Source organism: Abramis brama, assembly GCF_963993115.1.
Source record: "Abramis brama genome assembly, chromosome: 18".
In the NCBI taxonomy this organism is placed as follows: domain Eukaryota; kingdom Metazoa; phylum Chordata; class Actinopteri; order Cypriniformes; family Leuciscidae; genus Abramis; species Abramis brama.
This window is the reverse complement of record NC_139980.1, coordinates 32,336,809-32,362,943: the sequence shown is the minus strand read 5'-3', so window position 1 is coordinate 32,362,943 and position 26,135 is coordinate 32,336,809. Positions and strand designations below refer to the sequence as shown.

At 38.0% G+C, this 26,135-nt stretch overlaps 1 protein-coding gene across 1 annotated transcript; it reads left to right on the top strand.

The window, feature by feature from the left end:
* Nucleotides 1-235: 235 nt before the first annotated feature.
* Nucleotides 236-26,097, top strand: cfap61 (cilia and flagella associated protein 61; the record flags this gene model as incomplete). The annotated part of the gene is made up of 25 exons (XM_084090751.1): nt 236-378; nt 1,012-1,162; nt 1,251-1,327; nt 1,607-1,674; nt 1,775-1,892; nt 2,576-2,708; nt 3,573-3,782; nt 3,883-3,936; nt 4,088-4,197; nt 4,957-4,996; nt 5,844-5,983; nt 6,524-6,650; nt 6,736-6,813; nt 6,890-7,096; nt 7,768-7,896; nt 13,820-13,947; nt 17,740-17,832; nt 18,867-19,035; nt 19,907-20,081; nt 21,483-21,775; nt 22,606-22,933; nt 23,268-23,350; nt 24,047-24,252; nt 25,429-25,525; nt 25,894-26,097. The coding sequence occupies 25 exons, from the start codon at nt 236-238 to the stop codon at nt 26,095-26,097; spliced, it is 3,561 nt and encodes a 1,186-aa protein (XP_083946877.1).
* Nucleotides 26,098-26,135: the final 38 nt, after the last annotated feature.

Sequence of the window (26,135 nt, the reverse complement as noted above, 5' to 3'; positions counted from 1 at the left end):
TTATATTATACTTTTCTTCAGTGTAAGTGAATGAACATTGTTTTTCTTATTTATTGTTTACGAGTGACGAAGCTCAAACTAAACATACGTAAGTTAATTGATCCAATTCAGTGTGTGTCTAAACGTTTGACTGGTCGTGTAGATATGAAAATAAAATAAAATAATTATTATTTTATAGCTACAACATAGTTTGTGTCTCTATGTAATCATATTTGTTTATTGTATTAGATTTGAAATGAGCACCATCACTTCATCCACTGGTAAAGCTGAAAGTGTGACTGTGAGGAGGACAGAATGGTCAGATGCTGAAGAGATCGATCATCTGATCAGGCCTGCAGCTGTTGCTGTGTTTGGGAGACTCAATGTCATCCATCTTCTGTAAGTGTTAAGAGTCAGTCAGTTCAAATTAGTTTATTAAAAGTAAAAAAAAAAAAACTAAATCAAAATGAAACCTCTCTCTCTCTCTCTATACACATGTGTGTATATATCGTAAATATATATATATATATATACATATATATATATATATATATATATATATATATATATATATATATATATGACACGCCTATATTATATAAACACAAACATCTTTTAGATGTGATTAATATGATTTTGGTGTGAAATATGATCTTTTCTGAGCTGGATATTGTGAGATTTACCCATAGATTATATAAAATCAGGAAACGTTATAAACATTCTCAGGTCACAGTCAAAATCAGAAGTAGCTTATTGCTCAGACTTGTTTCTTTAGGCTTCTCTACACAGCTGATTTAAGGCTACTATGTACAATTCTGTGTAAAGACATAATGCTGCAGAAAAGCCAGACTAAATGACACACCTCAGCTTTTGTAGTACAAAAGTACACTATTAAAATTGCTGTGTAAATGCATTTATGCCACAGTCTGTGTAAAGACACTGAATTGCCAGTTCAGAAGCACTTCTGTGCCATATTTAAAGGGTAAATTGGACCATTATAAAGAATATTTTTGTTTTCATTTCTCATTGCAGTGAGAAAGCAAATTTAGCCGTGACCCTGAGCACCACTAAGAGTGAAGTGCTCGCCCATGCATCTTTCTCAGATCACCCCATTGAAGAGCTAGTGGATCAGGCATGCTGGGAGAATTTACTTCAGAATCATGTAGATGGCCAGAAATTCACTGTAAGCAAAGCAAATATGCCAAGGTGTCCATTAATATTTAACATATATTTTTAACGCCCCCTGATAATCTTGTTTTTCGTTGTTCCAGCCCATGAACACTCTTTTCCTGCGTCTTTTTGTGGCTCAGCCTGGTTTCTCCATAGGGGGCGCTAAAGAGATAGTGAGGTAAAAGCAAACTCCTTTGTAAAGGTGAACAGGCCTTGTGAAGTTCACCTATAAGACAGTTCGGTCCTATTACAGGAATACACACAGTCTGCTCATTGGTTTATATTTAACTTAATAAAACAAGACAGATTTTTCTATTGTTATTAGGTTAGAGTGAATATGACCTTAGGCAGCACAAATTGTATTGACTGTATAGCAATGCCTTCCTGTATCCACTCAATCATTTTATATCAAATTTCATGATCAAAGATTTTTATTTCCTTCCGATGCAACTTCTAGAACAGTTTTCAATGCCATTGTGGAGCTGGAATACATCTGCCTTCTGACTCCCTACAGAGGCTCACTTGGTAAGAATTAATATCACTTTGGATATGTTTTGTATGCTGGCATTGACAGTAACATTGTTCAACGTGTTAAGGCATGTTTCTGTCATGCTTTTCATATCAGAGGCAGCACTGGAGAAGATCTTTGAACCCCTGACTCCCGTTAAGGAGGAAGTTCAGTATTCGGCCTACGTCTGTCATCGACACAGTCACTGCCCTCGACTTCACATCCGCAGAGCCAGGTTTACAAACACTTCTCACTCACTCCTGGACTGGTGAATCTCATGGAAATGGAGAAGAACATGGCTGGGTCATATTTCACTGCATTGTGACATTTTGTTCATAAGAATTAAGCACATTTTTTTAATACATTTTAATTTAATATTTTATTTATATATATTTTGTGTATTTTATTAGATTTTTAATTAATACATTTTAATTGTAAAGTATTTTAGTATCATGGTACTGTTATGCTGATTTAAATTTAAAATTGTTAATGTTTTCTGTATTAGTGACAAATATTTCAATAGTCTTGTATTGATACAAAACTAATGAGAATCATCAATAAGAACAATTAAAATAACAAAGAACTACAAATTAAAACATCCATAAACCGTACAATAATAGGGGAAATGTGCTTAATTGACATTAATCGTGATGGTCCTAAAATATTCATTTTCTCTGTGCAAAATATAATTTCTCTATTTTTCTTCACTTGTATTTGGGGTGAAATATGACATAGCCATGTTTCTGTGAAATTCACTCAGACATTTGTGTATTTCATCTAGTGTAAAGCCGATCATAATCCACGTCTAGACTGTTTCTGTCCTGCTGCACACAGTTTCTATCAACATAGAGTTTATACAGGACATTTGCAGCACAGCGATGAATTAAATTCCCGATGCAATAACTTCAAATTCCCCAGAGTAGAGGATCTCGATGACATCATGCACATATTTGCGGAGCAGATCACGCCACTGGTGGAGTCCCACGGGCCGTACTTCCTGTCTGAGCTCATCGAGGCTGAAGATGAGGAGAACCATACAGTCGTCTGTGAAGTTAGTCACGGTTGTTGTTGTTTTTTTTTACAATTGGGAGCTTATAGCATCTTTAGAGCTAAACAATGAATGTGGATAATAAAGCTCAGATCATTTGGTTTAAGAAGAAGGTAATTTTTCCTATGTGCACATATAAAAAAAACATTTTTTTTTACTTATCTATCAGGTTTTTCTCTTAGACAACAAAATGGAGAGCAACTAGAGAATTTTGCATGCCTCTTGTTTCTATATATTGAAAAAAAAGTGGGCCAGAAATTGTGTTAGTTCGTGTTTTCTCAGGAATGACAGGACGACAGATCGCCCCACTCTCTCCCCTGCGGCGCATGCTGACATGTGTTCATGCAACATATGGCAGATGAGAGCTCATGCCCTGCCAAGACATACTCACACTGAACATATTGTGTCCAGACATCTGTAGCGGTTTTGCCTTTTGTCTGAATGTCCCGTCTATTCAGCAGGACAACTGTACTACATTGCCCAGGAGGATTACAAAAAACATTTTTTTCCAGAGAAAATTCATAAATTATTACAGAGGTGTTGTTTTTCTAGGTCTTTTATGAGAGTTTTAAATTATATATGGGCGAATTTCATGAAATCTGCCAGGAGCGGGTCCAAGTCATATTTCACCCCAAAAATAAAAAAGAAATAGAAAGGAATTGTGTTTCTTTAAGAAAAATAAGCCTATGTAGTACCATTACTTTACCCCAAATAATGATTATCATATGATTAAAAAACTGTCATTTTTACTGTAATGCAAAAAATGCATTATTGTTCAAATTGTTCAAAACTGTTTTTGTTTTGAGAAAAACAGTGTGTGTGTGTGTGTGTGTGTGTGTGTGTGTGTGTGTGTGTGTTCTTACACAGAGTGAAGGAGCTGTCGTAGGCTTTGTCACTGTAAGTGGTCAAATGGATTTGAAGCTTCTCAATCAATGCTTTGAACTTAGAGCATTTGAAGGACTGAGAAAGACAAATTCAGCACATCAAGAGGAACCACCAGAAGAACCGCAACCACTGGAGGAGGAAAACCATGTCACTGACGCCCAGGAATCTTCTGAAGCCAAAGAACCTGTGCAAGTGAGTTTCAAAAGACACGTTCAGCATGTTTAATGGTGCTCATTAGGGATCATTTATGTAGGATTTCCAGCTCCTTTACTAATCCAAATGAAATTCACAGGGTGAACTGACGGCAGAAAAAGAGAGTAAAGACGAGCCTTCTGGCATATCTCAGGTCAGAGCTAAACATCATCTTTGAGACATTTCTCACTTCTTTTGCATTTTAATAATGGTTACTATATTTAGGAACCACTCCAAATGTAGTTCATGTCAAGTATCTCATGTAAAATGCCTATTTTTGTCTCTCTATTGATTTTTCTAACTAGCTAGAGTATATTGAGTCAAGCATTAAAGATGCAGTGGACTCTAATCCAGACAGGCCTCCTAATGCATTCTGCATCCAGCTCTTCACCATGGAAAAGAAGTTTGAAATGAGGTAAGGACGTCTTAGACTAGTGTGTGTGTGTGGGGGGGGGGGGGGGGGTTTGTTCTTTTGACAAAGAAATGGTAAGTAACACATTGAATTAAACTTGAAAATTTGAAGTAGAAAGGCTGAAATGGTATTTTCTTGTAAAACCTACTCTAATAATCTTTGTTTCATTTACAACTTTTAGATATAATTTTTTACAGTGTAAAACCACCCAAAACATTGTAAAGCCTGCCAGAACATTCTAGCAACAACCAGAACAGCCAGTTTAATTCAAGGTGTCATAGAGATGGTGGACAGATTTCATGAAAAAACTCTATTATGACTGCTTTTGGTGCAAGAAACCATGACTTTAATGGGAAAAATCTATAAAAGTGTAAAAAATATACCTCCTCTAAAGTATGTAAGCTACCAAAAGTCAGTAGAATTTGTACTGGTTAAATGAAATTTGGCTAAATGAAAACTGTCTGGCCGAGCTCCAGTGGCTTTCAGTGAAGAGCTGTTGTAAAAATCAGTCTGAGTGTTATTTGGCTCCTGCTGAGCTGGTCTGTGTGCCACCTTATTGGCCAGCTGTTGTGGAATATGGAGGCCTGTCCCACCCACAGAGCATGAACATGTAATTAATGAGTAGAATGCTTAAAGTGACAGCGGGACCAACTAGGCCACACTCGCTTTCTAGTGCCCAACATGGCAGCCTTTCTCATTTCTCTTACAGGACAGATGATGCTCATAAATGATCATTTCTGTTGTCGTCTTCTTTCCTCAAAGATCAGCTGATTTCTTGCCGTACCTGTTTAAACTGTTTCCGGTAAGTACATAAATCAGCTTATTAAAGGAATCACCCAAATACTCAATACACTAGTATCAATTCACCCAAAAATTTAAATTGGCATCATTTACTCCCCCTTATGTTGCTCCAGCTGCTCTATGACTTTTTTTCCCCTACAAAAAGTACCAAAGGTAGTTCATAGATTATTATGAATATTCATAGATTATTAAGTTTTTGTCATATCTGGAAAATAGCTGAGTGACATTCTTTAAAATATCTCTCCTTTTAAGTACTGTGAAAGAAAAAGTCATACCGGTTTAAGAAAACATGATCTTTAAAAGGTTTGGGGTCAATAAGATTTTTTTTTGCAAGAAACAATTCTTTTTTTCAGCAAGAATGCATTATATTGGACAAAAGTGACATTTATAAAGTTACAAAATACTTCTATTTCAAAATAAATTTCTTTTTTATTCATTTGTGAAAGAATGCTGAAAAAAATTGTGTTTCCACAAAAATATTAAGCACTGTTTTCAACGTGATGTTATTATAAATCAGCATATTATAATGATTTCTGGAGGATCATGTGACACTGAAGACTGGAGTTCTTTTAAATTGTAATAAGATTGCACAATATTACTGTTTTTACTGTATTTTTGATAGAAATAAATGCAGCCTTTGTGAGCAGAATAGACTTCTTTCAAAAACATTAAAAAGTGAACAAACTTTCGAACGTTAGTGAACAGTCCCTTCAAACCCAAGTCAAACCCAGTTGCATTTCTACACAACCATGTGTCCAAGTGTGCTTTACATTTTTTACATCTGACATGTAACATAATAAATCTAATAAATATGATATAAATTGTAATGGTGTTCATGTGTTCCACAGGATCGGGACTTCTGTGTGATCTCAGTGCCTAAACTGACTCCAGATTTCCCACTGCTGCAGTCCTTCATCAGAGTCGCCCCCCGTGACACCAGCATCTTCCCGCAGGAACTCTACCTGTGTCACCGCTGGGCTCTGCTCAGGTACACACACTCTCAATCATCTAAAGCAATCTCCAAAGGAAGCATCCATTGTTCCTTTTCTTGGAGATGAATTGTAAAATGAAGCATGGTTGAAACCATAATGTACTAAAAGAACAATACTGTGGCCAATACATTTCATTACATTTCTACATTCATTAATAAATTAATTCATTACTTTTAAAGAAATAATGCTAAATAAAGGTATGACTTTACAATAAGATCCCATTAGTTAGTGAGCAATATATATATATATATATATATCTTTTGATGTTAGTTAATAAAAATACAACTGTTTATTGTTAGTTCATGTTAACACGGGTCCATTAGATAATATTTACAGATACAACTTTTGATTTTATTAATGTATTAGTAAATGTTGAAATTAACATTAACTACTGTAAGATGAATGAATGCTTTAGAAGACTTTTTCATTGTTAGTTCATGTTAACTAATGTAAATGGAACATTATTGTAAATTGCTACCAAAATAAGGCATGCTGTTTGGATTCATGTGTCAGACTAATATTTTTCTGTCCATCAGGACGTTGGAGGTGCGTGTGGCAGTGTCATCAGATATCCCAGCAATCCAGAGTTTGACTGAGAGTCTCAGCCAACGGGAGTCCATCAGTGAAGATCTGGATCTGTTCCTGCAGGCCCGAAAAGACCAGGTCTGCCACCAACCACACACTAGACTGTCTCAGTCCGTCGACCGAGCCGTGTTTGTGATGTCTGAGCATTGTCTCTCATTCTCAGGATGGAACTGCTCTCCGGGCATTTGTGGCGCAGGTCGAGGGGCGAGTTATTGGTTTGATAATCATCAGAGATGAAGAGGTAAATATTTCATGACGTGTCATGGTGTTTGCTGTTTCTTACCATCAATCGTTTGCCGCGTGTTTCGTTCTCCCAGGACATCGAGTTCATCCGAGCCAACTTTGACGTCGAGAGGTTCGTGTACTTTAGCCATCAGCAGCGAGAGGAACACGGTCGACTGTGTCACTTTCTCCTCAACCCTGTTTTCCAGCATCACGCTAAATCTATCTTAAAAGAGGTGCTGCGCTTGGCACACAAGTCCTGCCTCTATTACCTCCTCTATCCACCCCATTACAGCCATAAGGTGGGCAAAAGATTTTTCTCCTGTAAAAAATACCACAGTAATCTCACACGTGTGTCCTCTAGAGCAGAGGTTTCTCAAATGGGAGTTTGTGTGTTGATGAAAAGCTACTAAATAATAAAATTGTATAAAAAATTTGACTTAATAATTTCCAGCATCACCAGTATTCCGCCCAAAATAAAAGTTTGAGGGTTTGAATGTTATAGTATATTTTTGTTGTAACTTGTAGTGTCAGATAAAATTGTTATTATAATTATCAAATATTGATTTTTTTTCTCAGGACAATTGTAATTTGCAGCAATAATACATTTATGTCTAATAATAATAATAAACCTTATATAAAAACAGTGCTATTTTAAAATAAAATAAAACACTTAAAGCTTAAATATTTGATCTGTTTACTTGCATGTCATGTAACATTTAACCAAAATCAGAGAACCACAAATGCCTTATTTTATTACTAAAATAATAACTTAAAATCTCAGGGCGTACTTCAAGTAAATATTTAATGTCTAAGGGGTTCGTCTGACAAACAACTTTTGGGACCCTTGCTCTAGAGTTTCAGAAGTTTGCAATCAAAAGTCTTTATTTCTGGTTCAGAGTTTAAACCAGCGACCTTTTCATTCCATGTTATCTGCTCAAACATTTCTTAATTTGTCCTTCTTTGCTCTCAGAATGTCAGTTTTCACTCTCTGACAACAGTGCTGAATTACATGGTGCCGGTGAGCCCGAGACGACAGATAATCTACCCGCTGGAAGAGCTGGGTATCAACGCGCCGTCCCAGCAGATCACCAAACAACAGGTCAGACCGAAACCAGATTCCTGAAATATGAACATAATTGTGCATTTGTACAAAGCAATTTGACAATTCAATACTGAAACAATGTAAACAATGGTAGCATCTAGTTCCATGCAACTCACCACCATAATGCTTGGCTGTTGTATTTGTATCTATAAATGTAGCACAAACAGTGGCAGATTGAATAGACATGTTAGTCATCAAATTTTTGTCTTTAAGACTGGTCATAACTTTTTTAAGTCAGTTACATAAAGATTGGTCTAATTTGTATCCGAAAAGTAAGACTGACTGGTCAAAAGTCAGACTAGTTCTTAAAAAGGCCTTATTATGCCCCTTTACAAAGTCTTGATTTTGTTTTTGGGGTCTACTAGGTTTTCATGCTTGAATGTTCAAAAAACACATTATTTGTCCCATATTCTCCATTGTTGCAGCTCCTCTCTTCCCAGTCTGTCAGTAACGCTCTGTTTAGTTCCTGTCTCTATGAAGCCCCTCCTTCAGAAAAGCACACTGTGCTCTGATTGGTCGGCTGGGCCAATGTGTTGTGATTGGTCAAGCGCTTCAAGCGCATTTGGGAAATGTCCCGCCCCTCACTATAACCGTGAGTTTCAATACACTACCAACTAACTCAACCAGGCCCCGCCCCTTTATTCTGCGGATTCATTATTTAAATGTGGAATATTGTGACGTGTTCGTTCCCAGGAAAAAGCTGAAGACTACAATGGGAGGCATTTCAGAAATAGTCACACTAGACTTCCATTACAGATTTGCGCAAAACTTTTGCGATTTTTTCTAAATGCCGACAAAAAACTATTGCGAAATGACAGCGTTTCCATTAACCGATGTTATGCGACTAAAACTTCATTTTTTTCCTCTCGCGATAAGTAAAATCATTCCAAAAACCATGGCAACGGACGTTGGTAGTCTTATGTACTATATTTCAGCCACTGCACTGGCCATTATTATTAATGGAAGGAGATGTATGTGTGTTTTCCAAGCATTAATGGTAAGAAACGACCCTTATTATTCTTGTGAGCGGCACATATGAGGTGTTTCTGGGTGTTTCTCCCTCATTTCTGCTTCGAGGTCTTGATTGTGGCATTTATTTGAGGTTTAGAATCCATTATTCCTATAATTCTTTTGTCTTATATGAGTTTAATAAAGAGCTCTGTCTCATCTTCTGTCCAAACACACCGCGTCATCTACGTCAGCTGACCTGTAAAATTTCTTTTTCGAATTGCCTGAAAAACCACCTCATGCGAGCGTAAAAACTTTTTTGCGATAAATGGGAGTTTTTGCGAAATTGACGTGTTTCCATTGGGCGTATTTTCAATTCGCAATTTCAATTTGCGCAATTTGAAGGGTAATGGAAACGCGGCTAGTGATATAGAGAATAACTCCCGCTGGAGGGACTTTGTGCTTTGGAACTTTGCAGAACTTTTTCATTCTCAAACAGCAACATTACACAAGAAAGACAGACATGGAAAAAAGCATAATAGGCCCTCTTTAAGACACAGTCTTAACATAGTGGCTGTGTTTATGCAACTGCCCCCAGTTTTGGACTAGTTACATGCTGAGCTGTAGCCTACTACTTAGAGCTAGGGGTTTGTTTTAACTCCCTAACCCTCAATATTTCAAATAATAATAACAATGCACATTGAGTAGGAAATGATGTGCCACAAGAGGGTGCTGTGCAGTAAATGAATGTGCCATGATCACACTTGTAATTTGACACACTTGTAACTCTCCATCCCTAAACTGTCAAGGGACAGCATGACATCTTTGTTTCTCACACTTACGTTTATCAATAATTAATGTTTTAGCTGTCTGCATTATTCCACTCATTATGCGTTTTGTGTATCAGAATCGTTAGCCTTACGTGAAGCAGACCACAGGGCGGTTGTTGCCTGAGGTTATTGAACATCTAGTTGTAAAGAAACAGATGGATGGATGGTGGCAGATGGCGGTGAATGTTTACGCTGGTTTCTAACAGGTAAAGCAGCAGCGTTCTTATCCAGCCATCATCAGAACAAGCAACATCTGCTGTAGACGTGCTTGTGTGTGTGTGTGTACTCCTGAGTGAGATTCCACACACCCCTAGCCAGAGGGGGGATTTCACTTCACACAATGTTTCTTCATCAATACAATCTAAATGAGCTAAATTAATCATGAGGCGTTATAAAAGCACATTCAGCCCACATTATTTCACAGTTTTCTTCAATAAAACCCCTCAGTAGAGCATGAATAGAGCATTTGAGGTGCTGTCTATCCCACTGGCGAAACACAAACACAAGTCTAAAAGAGCTTGTATAGGTGGGTTGCAAACCCTAAATACCACAACTTCACAACTTGTTTATGGAACGTTTTTCATCTGACGGCACTCAAATCACAGGGCGGACAAGAGGATATGCGTTTCATGCGTTGCGTTTATTTATGTAACACAAGGAGAAAGACTTTTTCTCTGCTGACACAGATCACACATATACACATGCATCTCCTCTCATGAGATAGAGGGAGGGGACAGCTTTCACAGGTAAAAGATGAACGACCCACTTATTACTTATTGGGAGGTCACACAACAATTATTAACTGAGCAAAAGGTATTTTCTAGTAGTCAGTCAGATGCTAAAGTTGCATCTTATTCATTCTTCACAAAGCCAATCGCTGCATGCACTGCTATGAAGTCAATCCAAGATGGTAGACAACATTAATGAAATGCTTATTATTTAAGCAATTTATTATAAAAAAAATAGTTCTGGCTCCTGAAATATCAGCTTTGCCATCGCAAATAAATTACATTTTAAAATATATTCAAATACAAAACAGTTATTTTAAATTGTTAGTACCGTTTGACTGTATTTTTGATCAAATATATGCAGCCTTATTGAGCATAAGAGACTTCTTTCAAAAACATTACAAATACGACAATGATTTACATTTAATAACGACAAGATTTTGGAACTGAGCTGCTGTGTCATATGCAGTTTTGTGTGTGTGTGTGTGTGTGTGTGTGTGTGTGTGTGTGTGTGTGTGTGTGTAGTGCATTAGCAAGAAACACAAGCTGTCACCCTTCAGTCCACTTTAGAAAGCTCCATTTGGTAGCGCAGCAACGCCGGTGTCCAGGCAGCCCTGCAGATAAGAGCGCAATGACTGCGTTAATCCTCCGTCTGGTTCAGATGAATTAATCAGAGTTAAAGCACCTGTTCGGTCTTCGTCAATAGAGTGTTGTGTTACGAAGGGCATTATGTCTGCATATAGAAGTCCTGCACGTCCACCAGTGTTTGATACGGACGCACCTGTGCTGGCCTTACCTGAGCAGAGAGGACAGGGTCAGCTCCGGTTTGACATCCTGTTACTGTCATATCATTATCAGCTGCAGATGAACACCATCTAAGGACAGTTTTGTAGTTTTGAAGAAATGAACAGAATCACAAAAATACGGGCCGTTTTCAAACACTTTCACAGTCTGTATTGATTGCCACACATCTTCTGTGCATTCTTCACAGCAGCCGTATATGGGTTAAAGATGTACAAGAGAGAAAGACACATCACAATTCAGTATGTAAACTATTACAATGACATCATATTTTACGTGTTTGAATATGATGAATCATCAAATATCATCATTTAAATTTTGAATGCTGAGCATTCTATCAATATCAGGAGGTGATTTTCAAATGTTAGTTTTTAATCTCTTTTTTTATTATTATAAAAAAGAAAAGACCAAAATAGATAGAACAAAAATAGATAGCAAAATCAATATATGCATTCAAAAGTTTAGGTTAGTGAGAGCTTTTAAAAAAAGATATTAATACTTTAATTCAGTAAGAATACATTTAATTAATCAAAAGTTGCAGTAAAGATTTTAATATTGTAAGCAAAGATTTCAAATGTTGTTCTTTTGAACTTTCTATTCGAAAGAAAGCTTTGATCACAGGAATAAATTACACAGAAAACAGTTTAAATTTTAATAATATTTCACAATAAAACAGTTTTTACTGTATTTTTTTGATCAAATAAATGCATGCCTTGGTGAGCAGAAGAGACTTCGTTCAAAAACATTACAAAATCTGAACAACTCCAAATTTTTAAAGGTAGAGTACGGTATATATATATATACACACACACACACTCACCGGCCACTTTATTAGGTACACCTTGCTAGTACCCGGTTGGACCCGCTTTTGCCTTCCGAACTGCCTTAATTCTTCATGTCATTGATTCAACAAGGTGCTGGAAACATTCCTCAGAGATGTTGCTCCATATTGTCATGATAGCATCACAAAGTTATCAGTAGATGGTCCACTGTGGTCATTAAGGATGGACATGGTCAGTAACAATACTTTTTAATAAATACATTTTTTATTTTTTTGTGTAAAATTCTTTATGACATTCGAAAACTTCAGAAAATGACGCCTGTGTGATTTTCGTGCACATGATTCCTGTTGTGCGTTTTCTGATTTCTGCCTTCAAGTGGCCCAACATGTCCAGAATTTAAACCTCCTTGAGTCCCAGCCATTGATTACAGCAATTAATGAATGACTTTGAAGAGCCAATCATTGATGGCCGTGTAATCAGCTACGTTTCCTTAAATTACAATGACAATTTGGGCCTCTCCCTTCCCAGAGTCCACCGCGTCTCTATTCTTTCATGCTAAATCAGATAAGGTGTACCACAGAACAAATCCCTCAAATTATTCATGCTCAAGGGCCAATTAGAGAAGCAGAGAGAGAATGATTAGGAGAACACGGCAGCTGTTCGCTTTCAATTGATTCAGAGACGGCCAAACATGTCCCTCTCTGTAAATCTGCTCGAAGAATTGACCATTTCAATGCTTCATATTAGGTGCAGAGCCTATTGAAGTGGTCTGCACTGTTTTTTATAGAGTGGGTTTCCATTCTTTCAATGGAACTCGGCACATTTCAATATTTTAGACGAGTTATAGTGTTCGCTAATGCAATGCTTTTTCCTGTTTGCTGGTATCTTTCTAGCTCAATAAGTGCTCAGTGAAACATACTGTCACTCTCGCGCTGATTAAACTATTGTCATGCAGGGAAACCCTTCCAAATGGACTAGTCTGTGTGTAAGACATCAGCAGTGCTTTTAGGAAAACTGCAATTACTGTTAGCCGCTAAGTAAGATTAGCTGTTAGCTGTTAACTCACTGGTTAAAGGACAAACATACACCTGAAATCCAACACACGACCATTTCGCTGCATTGACAAGCAAAGGCTTATGAGATTATCCAGGGTTCAACAATAAGGCCCGGTTGAGCTGCTAGTTCAAATGACCACAAATATGATAAACCACGTGTTAGGAAAACAAATGTGTAGTTTTCATTATATTTTTAGTCTCTTCTGCTCACCAAGGCTGCATTTATGTGATTAAAATACAGTAAAAGCAGTACTATTGTGAATGTGAAATATTACAATTTAAAAGAATATATGTGAATATATTGTAAAATGTAATTTATTCCTGTGATCAAAGCCGAATTTCAGCATCATTACTCCAGCGTCACATGATCCTTCAGAAATCATTCTAATATGATGATTATCTGCTCATGAAACATTTCTGATTATTATCCATGTTGAAAACAGTTGTGCTGCTTCATATTTTTGTGGAAACTGGGATACCTACATTTTTCAGGATTCTTTGAATAGAAAGTTCAAAAGAACATATATTTTCAAACTTTACTGTCACGTTTGATCAATTTAATGCATCCTTGCTGAATAAAATGATTTAATTAACATCCCATTTGCTGTAATTAAATTGAATTGTCCTTTATATATATATTAGTTATTGACCGCCCCACTCTCTAAGTGTCAATATCAGCATTAGCCACTGAAAAACCCGTTCCAGTTAACCACCGGTGAGCATTTATATGGGTTAGATGACACTAAAGATATTGTTTTCTCATTTGTTCCTCGCAGGCTCATTTTGCCCTGTACCACACAAACAGAAAACTCACCATGGAGCCGAAGGTCACCGTCAATGCCAGAATCGTGGTAGTGGGAGCATCCGACACTGGTTTAGCTTTTCTTGAAGCACTGACATTCAGGTAAGCATGCCGTTTTTGAAACGCTACTTCAATCAAATGGTGACACAGGTAAAGAAGCCCTAAATAGCATTTATGATTTCTTTTTGAAGACACAGCAAGACATTTCTGTCTGAAACAGGGTTTTTTTTCCAGGGGGGGTGGGGGAACATCATCTCAAGTGTAGTTATAATTAGTGAGAGTGACCCTCAGGGATTTGAGCGAAACAATGATTGCATGAAATCTGAGCTTAGGGCTTTATATAATAACACTCAGCCCAACACACGCCAATTAATACCTGTATTCTGGATCCTTCTGCCTCTGGACAGAAATCTCTTTGTGTTCTAAAGAAAGACAATGCATTGAATTTGAAAAACAGCCATTTATAGATTCTTCAAATAAAATATTGATTATCTTTATTACAAGATGATTCCCAACCAAGTGTTGGTTCCGAGGGGAAAGACGGGAAAGAATTTGACTCAAATATCAGGTCCACATTCTGGTTAAAAAAAAAAAAAAAAAAAAAAAAATTTGTTCCTAGATTGAGAGAAAACAGATATTTAACAGTTATTTAAATGTCATTTTAGAAAAAAACGTAAATTACTGTTTTCTATTTGAATATAACTGTTTTCTATTTGAATATATTGTAAAATGTAATTTATTCCAGTGATCAGAGCTGAATTTTCAGCATCATTACTCCAGTGTCACATGATCCTTCAGAAATCATTCTAATATGCTGATCTGATGCTCAAGAAACATTTATTATCAAGGTTGAAAACTGTGCATTTTTTCAGGATTTAGTCAAGTCAAGTCACCTTTTCAAAGCAGCTTTACAGTGATAAAGTAACAGAGATTGTTTTGGCTTTACAGCAGCTCTAGAATAAAGTTACTGTCCAGCTAAAGCTAGTTCTGATTGATTCACTTCCGTCGCAACGATCATTAGTTATTAACTTAGGGGCCGCTAACACGACACCGTTCAAACAGAAAACCCTTAAGTTCTCTCTGCGCAAACTTTATAAACGCGAACCCGTGAGAACGCTGATGGCGCACACATGCGTATTACGAGTTCAGTCTATAGGTATGCGCGTTTGAATATATATGTGCGCAGGCGTGTAGTCCTTCTTTACAAACCAACCCTCTACAAACTACTTGTCTGGCCTTAAAATTTATAATACAGAATTTTTATCGCTTCCGCGTAGCCACGCGAATCGGAATTATCCCAACAACGTTTTATCTGTACAGAGGTAAAGGGAAGGGAAGGAGGGCTTCACAGGGGAGAGACTAGCTGACACTTCAGGACTGCGTTGTCGTCATGTCCAGGCGCAGGTCCTTCATCAGATCTGGATACGGCCTTTACGGATTTAATAGGAAGTTCAAAAGTACATAATTTATTTAAAATTATAAATATTTTGTATCATTATAAATGTCTTTACTGTCACTTTTGATCAACTTCATGCATCCTTGCAGAATAAAAGTATTCATTTCTCTTTTTTTTTGAAAAAATCTTACTATTAGTGTACACAAGACACACGTTTAACTTTTGAGAATGTCATTTTATCGAGAGGATATCAGGAGATGTCAGGAGTTCGAATGCAGCTTCTCGCAGAGCGCTTGACCAAACAAAGCTGTGATTTAAGGCTTTTCTTGTTTCCTGAAAGCTGATAACTGCCTGGCAACCAGGGGTCGCTCTGCGGTTGTGTGTGTGTGTGTTAACTCCTGCTGCTTTGGCAGGCACTGTGGGCACGCAGCTGTCTAGAGCTGGCAGTGTGCGGAGGTCACGCGCTGGCCCTTTAATTAGCCCTGCCACTGTTCTCTAGGCTGCAATTGGTGTTTGCTGTCGCTAATGACTTGACTAATGAGGCAGTTAGTGTCCACTAAACTTATGGCCGGTCAGCCCCTGTAGAGGCCGCCTGACTAATGGAGAATGTGGAGGCCATGGCCGACAGCGCTTATCTGTCAAGCCAAAACCGTTGGCCCCCCTCACGCTCGCTCACTTGTCCTTTATCACCCCTGAGGATGGGGTGAAACGCGGGACCATAGAGGACCGATAAAGATGCTTGGCCCCTGCTTGGCCCCTAAACTTAGCAGTCAGACACTGGCCACAATAGAGGCCTGTCAGCTGCTGATAAGGCCAGAACGCTGTGAGCTGGTGGTCAAGAACAGCCTGTGGAGAGAAAACACACACACAAGATTAACATTTCACATTGACACACATTCTGGATTTCTTTTTTTCTAATATAAAAGATGGACAAATTCTGTTCTTCAAATAATTTTATAATTTATTACTGAGAGAATATTAATAAAAAATAGTCAAAAAGTTAGTAAATAATCACATTTTCTCAATTTTTCACAAACGGTAGTGTGTACTGCATTTTTCAAGCTAAAAACAAACAAAACAAAAAACACTTATTGCATGAAAAATTGTATGATCAAACAAATGTTTCTTTAAATTGTGTTTATCAATAACTACAACATTTGGTCCCAAACTAATATTTTCATATATTTGTATAAATGTTTAAAAAAATTATTTTAAATTAAATTATTAACATAAACATTAATTTAACATCAATGTACTGTATTTCTATTTATTATTAAGTGTATTTAGACATGTCCCAAATTAAATATTTTAATGTATACATGGTCTTAAACTTTATTTTAATGTTATTGATTATGTGTTATTGATTATGTATTGAAATATTTTAAAGGTTATACATATTTAGATACATATTTTAAAATGTTAATGTTATTTTAGCAATAAACAATATCAATTTATTCTTAATTGTTTTATTTCTTTTATTATTTTTAGGCATGTCCCAAATTGTATTAACTATTTTATTTCAACCCCATATAAAATAAATAGAAAATAAAATGCATAACAGAATGAATCCCTTTGTTGAAAATAAATAAATTGACTTCATTTAAGTTTTAAACCCTATTTTGTACACTTGCTCGAGGTGCTGTTATAAAATGGCCATTTCTCTGAAACATTTGCATATAAATGTTTGTGCAAAAAAAAAAATCAAACATGCAGGAAGGAGTTAAGTGAATAAAAGACAGATATCTGAGGATGACAGTAGCAGCTCTGTCTGTCTGCATGGCTTAGAGCGCTAGAACGCAGACCTGCGGGTGTGTGTCTAGCGTCTCCCGTCTGATCAATCGTGATGGTCCGCAGGCCTCACACACTCCTCTTTCTACACACGCTAGCCTGATTTCCTCTCCCGCCACTGATAGAGATCATGTCTTTCTTGCACATACAAAACAGGTCATTTACATGACAAGAGACCTTTTTACACTCCTGAGGGGACGGGAGGAGGGTGACGGGGGGAGACCTCTACACACAGGAAACAAAACAAGAGGGGGAAAAAAGACAAAACAAAAGGAAAGGCTTTTACTGTGATGGTTGGAGAAGAAAGCGCTTTAATGCAGGCCAGCGCTGCGCTGGAAATTAAGGGATTTCAGCATCTGTCCGTCGAGTGTTTGCAGAATAACCTCACACACCCCGCATGCTTTTGTTCAGACGTCGTCACTGTCCTCTCTTCATTCAGTGGTATTCATTTCCGGACAGAAAAAAAAGAACAAAAAACTGGACAGAAATAGCCTCATTATCCAAAATGGACAAGATCTGTTCTACACAGGGTCTGTTCTTCAAAAGAGCACAAATCAAATATAGCCGGACACGTTTTCTATACCTGAAAGAGTATGAGCATCAGTGTTACTCGTTTATATAATGTCAAAATGCAGAAAGTTGATAAAAAGATGTTTGATTCTCACTTGTCTACTGTAACACATTTCTCTCTCGTGCTTGTATTGGACCAGTCCTCATCTTCGATTCAACAATCTCACTCTCATCTCCACTCACGGTCTTCCAGATCGCTGCTCTGATGATAACACGAGATTTCTGGCCACAAGGTGAGCGATGCATTACAAACGAGAGGCATTTAGACTCCGAGCGGGATATTTCCACTCCACTAGAGAGGGAGGAAAATGCGTTATTTCCCTTCTATCATACAGATGTGAAGTGCTAAAGCATTAAAGCTGTTCTGGCCCCTCATTGAAGTCCAAACTTGAAACATTGACTTATATTTTAATATTGCAATCCAGAAAGTCAATTAATTGTAATAAACATTATTAATAATTTTTAAGGAGACCAGTTTAGATGGCAGAATTGCATAGCTCTAAAAAAGACCAAAAAAAAGAAGTATACAATTTGTTGACTGATCAAAATGCAGAAAGTTTGAAAATGATGACTGCAAATGAGATTTGAGATTTATAGTTTTGGACTGCTTTCATGACACTTTTATACAGTGTAAAACATGCTATGCCTAAAACAAGAAGGAAAAAAATCAGTCTTAAGTATAAACTTACTTAATTTAGACAATTCTTTTCAAAAAACAACACTTAAGACTTCTTAAGTGTATCTCGACTAAAGAATGTTTAGATATTTGTACTGGAAAACATTATCAGCATTTTTGGCAGAACATCTTATGTTTTTCACAAATAACACTTGGCTGGAACGAATAAATCAAGATCAAATTGGGTGAAGTATTACTTTAAAAATGCTTTGGTCTCTCAGGAGATTCTGACCAAGAGGTCTTACCTTAAATTTGACATTACTGTGGTTTCACTTCCTGGTGCTCGTGATGAAAAGCAGGAACTGAGCTGTTTATCATCACTTCTGTTAGTGGTTCTGCATGACTGCCACATCTAATCCAATCCACCGATCCAAACATCTGATAAGACACACTGTATCAGAGCTCTGGAGGAAGAGCTTAGACATGAAACCTTGATTCTCAGCATCTCAATTATAGCGTGAAACAGTGAATGAGTCAGTTAACCCTGAGCATTGAGAATCTAAAGCGCTTTCACTGAAAGATTTCCTGATGTCCTTCTGGCCGCTCCTGAAGACTGCTCTTTTAACGGATTCAGGATCTGTTCCTCTACAGTCACTGCTACAGCGATCAGGATCAAGCCCAGCTGTCTTTGCGCTCCTGGATCAGTGTGGTGACGGGTAAGATGAAGGCCATCGACCGCGAGGACAAACACGTGGAGCTGATGGCAAATGGTAGAGTGAACTATGACTATCTGATCCTCTGCACCGGCCTGCAGTATCAGGTCAGAGACGCGCGACACAACATTAACAATTCAAATGAACCAAGATGTTGCTATGAATTATGAAATGTGTATTATGTGCCAGCTTAGCTCAGTGTTTGCAAATTAATGCAACGCTAATTTGTTATCCATGCCGAGCACAATAATTAGTACATGAGAAATCAGCTTGTGTGGATGCTGCTGTATTTGAGTCTGACAGTACATTTGCAGAGAGAAGCTGGAAATATATAATCAATTAATTATATTAAATTAATTGAAATAAATACTTTAAATATAGGTAAATCATTTAAATACAATAAGTATTTATTTATTATCGATGTTTATATCTCTCTGACAGCGAGTTGACACACTTGGCTTGAATTTCAGCGTGGGATTGCGCATAATTTTACTCATTCCTGCAGACTTTGTGCTCACATCCAAAGTGCGTGAACATAAAGTCGTCTCTCAGTACTAAATTGAGTTCTTTTTCACTGCTTATTGCGATTCATCAGTCAAATAATGTCAAAATGCCAATCTTGGCGAGTATTCACGCAAACACAGTCATTGTTTCAAGTGAACATAAACAGTTGAGATTGAGAAAGAAAACGCATATGTAACAGTACAATGGATCCGTGCGGCAGGTCTTAAAGTGACAGCAGCCTAATATACCTGATGTCATATTATATTAAAAATATCTAAATGCCAGTTTTTCCCCATGGTATCGATGTCAAAATTGTGGCCAGTTCAAATGCTGACGGGCTAGTAACTCTGGAAAACCACTAGCCACAGTGGCTGGTGAGCAAAAAAGTTCATGTCAAGCCCTGTATAGATGTACTGTATATACAGTATATATGAGATTTTTTTATTTTCTTTATTTTTTCTAACGATCCTTCAGATGCCCAGTCTCACCAGTATCGACGTCACTGACCAGACCCCCAGCAGTCTGAACCTACATCGTCCCAGGCACAGATCCACGTGGCCCGCTCCGTCTAACCTCTTCACCCTCAACGACCAGCACGACTGCTCAAACCTCCACCAGTGGCTCATGGACAACTTCGTGGAACTGACAGGTGCATTTATTGCCAATTTAAACAGATTTTATTAGCTGCTCTAGAGCCGAGTCTAGATCAGTGTGACATGGCAGACCTCTCTCATGCATAATCTCATTCACCAAGCCACTGTTCTTCTAAAGCTGCATCCAACTGTCAGAGCATAACAAGTAGCTAATTAGCGTGAGTGAAATCTAATCTCCTTCCATCCATTTACAGGGGAATATTAATATTAGCAGGGTGAGCTAAGAATTAATCTCCACAGGCCGAGATGAGCCACCGCTATCTGTCTGATTAAGCCTATTATATTTACTAATTACAGCATCCTTTAATAATCCGGGAAGTAGCGCAATTATCAGTGAATGCTAATTATACCGTCTGCATATGAAAGATATCAATTTAGTGGCATGAGAATTTGTATTTGGGTCAACCAGAGAGGCATCGCTGGGCCTGGCTCCGAATAAGTTGTAAACAGAAATGAGCTGATAATAGTTTTGGCAGGAATCCTGTTGTGGTTGAAAATGCTCTGAGGTTGAGTGTTGTGCGATGTGGCTGTGGTTCAGCACCATGGACAGGGCATTGAGCGCTGCATTCATTCACCACACAGATTATATGTAAATGACCACCATTACAACATCCTATTTAACATATACTGGCATCAATATATATGGCATTGCAGACAGAAGCTACAGGACTGCATGTGTGAGAGATGTGTAGAAGACAACGCCACATCTATAAAACAGACAGTTCTGACAGTTCAGTTCATTCAATATCATTTTGTTTACTTTAATGTTTTATTCTGATAATGGTAACAGCAATATGATGCTTTAGTTTTAACACAGCCAAACTAATACTCGTGTATAAAATGATTTTACAAACCGACCATCTGTCATTATACATGATCATGCATGTGCGCTCTGTGTCATTTTGTTATGTGAGCTCAAACTGATTAGTTTTATACTTGAGGACTCTAATATTAACATCAAAGGCCGTCCTTCACAAAAGATCTCAATTAAATCAATCCAGCACTAAGAGGGTTTCTGACACTGTTTAGATGCAGCAGTGAAAGGACATCACTTCCTACATCTTCTCTTCCTTCTTTCTTTCCTATCCTCAAACCTAATGGGACCTTCTCCAGGTTGCTAAGTGACCCTTCTCTGTTTCATAGCCACTGATATTATCTCGGCCGTAATAAATTGCTTCCCCTTCCCCCTTGTGGAGGGTAAATGGCCTTAAGTTTATTTTACTGTTAAGTAAACCATCTTTCTATTGGAGGGAATGTAACCTGATGAATTACCTTTGGTGTGGATGTGGAGGAAGTCTAGTGTCTTTTTACAATTATGTTGTCAAATCAGGCCACTTTATTAAATGCGAAGTGTGTAAATGAAGCACCACCAAACGGACCTGCGTGTGTGTCCGCAGGCGATGCTGTGGTATATGGAAACACCATAGATGTGTTCACCTGTGTGGAGACGCTCATGCGCCTCGGTGTCAGCGGCCGCCGGATTCACGTAGTCCATCCTCCCAAAGACGACACATCTTCCTGTTTCCATGATGGCTCAGTGGATCACGCAGTGAAACAGGCTCTGGAAAAGGAGGAAGTCCAAGTTCATCATGACTGCCTGTTGAAGCAACTCAACGATGGACAACACACAGATCCTGTGACAGCGGTGTCCTTCACCACTGATGGTCCGACCCTACGGCTGGAGTGTGCGGTTAGGAACAGAAAACATTCTTAAACATCAGTTCACATGTATAAAGGAGTCATATTACACATTTTGTTTTTATGATTAATTTAGCTGTGAGGTGCTTATAATGTTTGGTGCCAAAAAACACAGTACCATTCAAAAGTTTGGGGTTAGTAAGATTTTTTTTCAAAAATACAGTAAAAACAGTAATAGTGACATATCATAATTTCAAGTTATTGATTTCTATTTTAATATATTGTAAAATGTAATTTATTCCTGTGATCAAAAAGTTGAATTTTCAGCATCATTACTCCAGTCTTCAGAGTCACATGATCCTCCAGAAATCATTCTATTATGCTGATTTGCTGCTCAAGAAACATGATTATTATTATGGATGTTGCTGCTTCATATTTCCGAGAAAACCGGGATGAATAAAAAGTTATTAAAAACAGCATTTATTTTAAATAGAAGTCTGTAACATTATAAATGTTTTTACTGTCACGTTTGATCAATTTAATGCATCCTTGCTGAATAAAAGTAAAAATAAAAAATCTTACTGACCCCAAACATGTACATATTTTAGTTTTAAGACTAAATTGATTTTTATTAAACATTTCCTTTATCTTCCTGCTGTGCCTTTTTTTCACCCAAAAATGGACATTTTGATTTGAACAGAATGATTTCATAGACCTTCAAAGTATTTTAAAAGATCAAGGACATTTGCGCTCTTCGTGATATGAGCCGTTGACATGCGTCCATCAAATCTTCGTGTAATGGTTGTGGGATGTTTAGTCCATCATGATGTGGAAAACACTTTAAATGCTGCATGTTTGTCACTTGCATTCAATTTTTTACAGGTGTTCTTCAGCTTCTCTTGTAAAACTGTCGACCGCGACGCCTTCAAGGCCGTCAATGATGCCTGTTTAGTGTTCGATGGCCGTTTGGTGGTAGATACCACCTTCCATACCAACGACCCCTCCATATACGCTGCTGGCCCCTTGACCAAATACTCCCGCCGTTACCATGCTGACCAATGGAGCGATTCCTGCTTTAATTCCAAGGAGGTGGGGCAGAGTTTGGCATCTGTTCTCCTGCCCTTATGTGACCCGACCCTGGAGCGTCCCGCCGACCCACCGTCTGATGAGGAACAGCTCATTCCTCTCTACACTCAAGCCAAGATCCAAGGTCACTATTCTCCTTCTGAATTTCTGAATCACAAGCCCTGTACATTCAAGCAGGAGTTTAAGACGTTTAGCATGTGTTGTGTCACCCAGTCCCACCCCCCCCATCTAATTCTGACCGACACCACACTATTGACAGTTAATTTGCATAATCTAATCACAGGCTAAGTGATTAAAGCATAATGGACCATCTGTTACACAGAAACACAGTGTCTGGTATGAGATAAACTGCTTTATAATCATATTTGTGGTGTTCGGTGGGGAAATGCTATTAATTTTGTGTTTGTAAAAACAAGAGTTATTAGGAATAACTTGTACAAAATACTCTGAATTCACAGGGGGAAGATTACCAGGCGGCTACAATTATCTCCATGTCGCAAAACCGACACCCAAAGGCCACGAAGCTCCATCAGCTCAGAAAGTACGTTTATATTCTGCAGGTCAAAATCAAATATTAGTTTGCATCATATCAGAGAACAATCCTAGTAGATTACCAGGGTGTGTTCACACTTGTAGTTCGGTTCTCTTGGTTCTCTTGGTTCTTTTGGTCCAGACCAAAAAAGAAAATGATACATTTAGGCCTGGTTTACTAAGCATTCACAATGTCTTTTTTAACACCGAACCTAAAGATATAAAAATTTAAATTAAAAGACAATGCTGTGTGTGGGGCTAAATGCACGTTCATACGATGGAGCTGAGAATTCATGAAGAGCTTATAAAATGTGTAAAGGAGTCAAAACAGTGACAGGAATCCCTCCGTCACACACACAAATGAAGATCTGCTGCAAGGAGACGCGGTTCTGATGCCTGTACCGAACTGTGATGTGCTGAACTATGACCCTTTTTAGGGTCGCATCTTGTGACATTGTGTCCTGTTTTTGGTCAATTTCAGTCAAACCGCACCAGAGTTAGTTTGGAACCATCTTTACAGCGGTCTCGGTCCGCTTGTTTGGAACCGTCTCGGTCTGCTTGTTTGGTGCACCAGGGTTTGGATGGCAGCGTGAACCGCACTAACAGATCAATCGCACCAGAGTCCGCTTTAATCGAACCAAACATGACAAGTGTGAACACACCCTAAGAGTTGCAAAAACATCCATCTTTATTATCCGTCCTGCAGGGTCGCGACATGGTGACGGGCCGCACTGAAACGGGGAACTACTTTCATCTGCATCTCAGCCAGGATGATGTGGTGGAGAGCATCACATGCCTCTCGAAGAATGCACTTCCTGTCTCCAACCTCCTGTGTCTCTACAGGAAACACCAGCTGCTGCTGAATCACCTCTGCTCACGCTACCACGAGGGTTTGGTCCATGACATGTACAGGTCCAGCCTTGTCACATAAATCTTGTTACAAAAATTCATTTTTCTGTTACAGTCTAAATCAGGGCTGATCCCAAATTACAAGGTACAGCTTTCAAATCAAAGACTAATTTCAAATCTACAAATGAAGCAAAATTCTACAATGAAAATTCTACACTACAACATTCTTAAAACCAATTTAACATGATACTCACCTTATTCATGCTGGAAAAACGAGGAATCTAACAAGAAAGTCAAATGTCACCCTAAAAACAAAAGGGGACAATATTTTGTTGTATTACAAATTTGAAATAGATCTGGATGTTTTACTGATAAGTTATTTTATATTATTCTCAGTGCGCATTATACACATATATATGTGTGTGTGTGTGTATAGTTTCCCCCCCAAGAGATATTTGGCCTACACATGTTCTTGTTAGATTCACCCTAGAACCAGTTTTGATTGTTCATTTCAATACCGAAACAGCAAATCAAACAACTAATTCCCTTGAATTAATGCACAGGATAATTTACGACACTCCAACCCGTAATCATATCTGTCCTCATCTGGTCACACTTTATATGAAGATTAATTTCCAACAGTGTGACCTCTGCTCCAAAACTTTCCCACCACTGACCCTTCACCACCAGAGCCTTTGTCCTGCATTAGTAATCTGTTTATGCAGGTGTGCAATCCGCTTCACCACACCACCAGGAGACAACAGTTAAGCCACCCACCCATCAGTGCTGATCACACTTATTAAAATGGGATTCTTCACTGGTCTTTTGTCGTGACTGAATGTGGTCGGCGCTCAATGTCATTACGGAGAACGGCCGATCTTAAAGACGATCATGAACATAATTTATCAACCGTGCTGCTAAATGGAGGATATTAGATGAACATTGTGTACATCCAGAGTTAAAGTGACAGTTCACCCAAAAATTAAACTTCTGTAATTATTTACTCACCCTCATGTCGTTCCACACCTGTCGGCAGTTTTCCATGGAATGCAAAGGAACAATTATCTTCATGCAGATCTTCTCCAGACCATTTCAAACATGACATGATCTTTACTGTCACTTTAAATTTAATTCATCCTTGTTGAATAAAAGTATTCATTTCTTTCAAATCAAAAAACATACTGACCTCAAACTAGTCTTTAAATCCAAAAGTAACTTTTTTATTTCCTCTTTCCCCAGTTATTTTAAAGAGAGCTGGTGCTTGGCTCTTTATCACGACCGCTTTGCTGACTTTGAACAGGAGGTGCGCCAAATCATGGACTCGGCCAAACTAGAGGTCGGTTTGCTTTACATCTTTGTTATCTGTGTTTAAAGCATTTACCCTCTTTCCAAAACATCTGTTGATGTCAGATAAACACGGTAATGCAAATACGTAACATGGTTGCACATGTACACGTCATTCACCGATTATTTTAATGCAATGCATTTTATACATTTAGCTTTGGTGGGCAGAAATGCAACCAGATCAGATGTTAAAAATAAAACAAACTACAGAATAACAAGTGTGTTTGTCCACGTCTGGGGGGGGCTATAAGATACAATTAGAGAACATCTCACTTGTCACCCAAAAATTTTTTTTTTTTTTTTTTTGAACGAACACGCATATTTTAAAAACAAGACTTGTATTGTGTTTTGTCCTGACAGGGTGAGGGTGAGAGTGGTTCGGTGTCAATTCAAGAGGCTCTTCAGAAGATAGTGGACGATAAAGCAGAGTCCGATCAGCTGACGCATCTCAGCGAGGGGTTTCAGAAAAGCGAGGCTTATTCTGCTATGAGAAAGAGTGTTCTGGATTATCTGAGGTACAACAGATACCATCTGACTATGTACGCCCGGCCGGGCCTGCTCTAATCAATATCCATTTTACATTTAGGGGCATTTATTCAGTA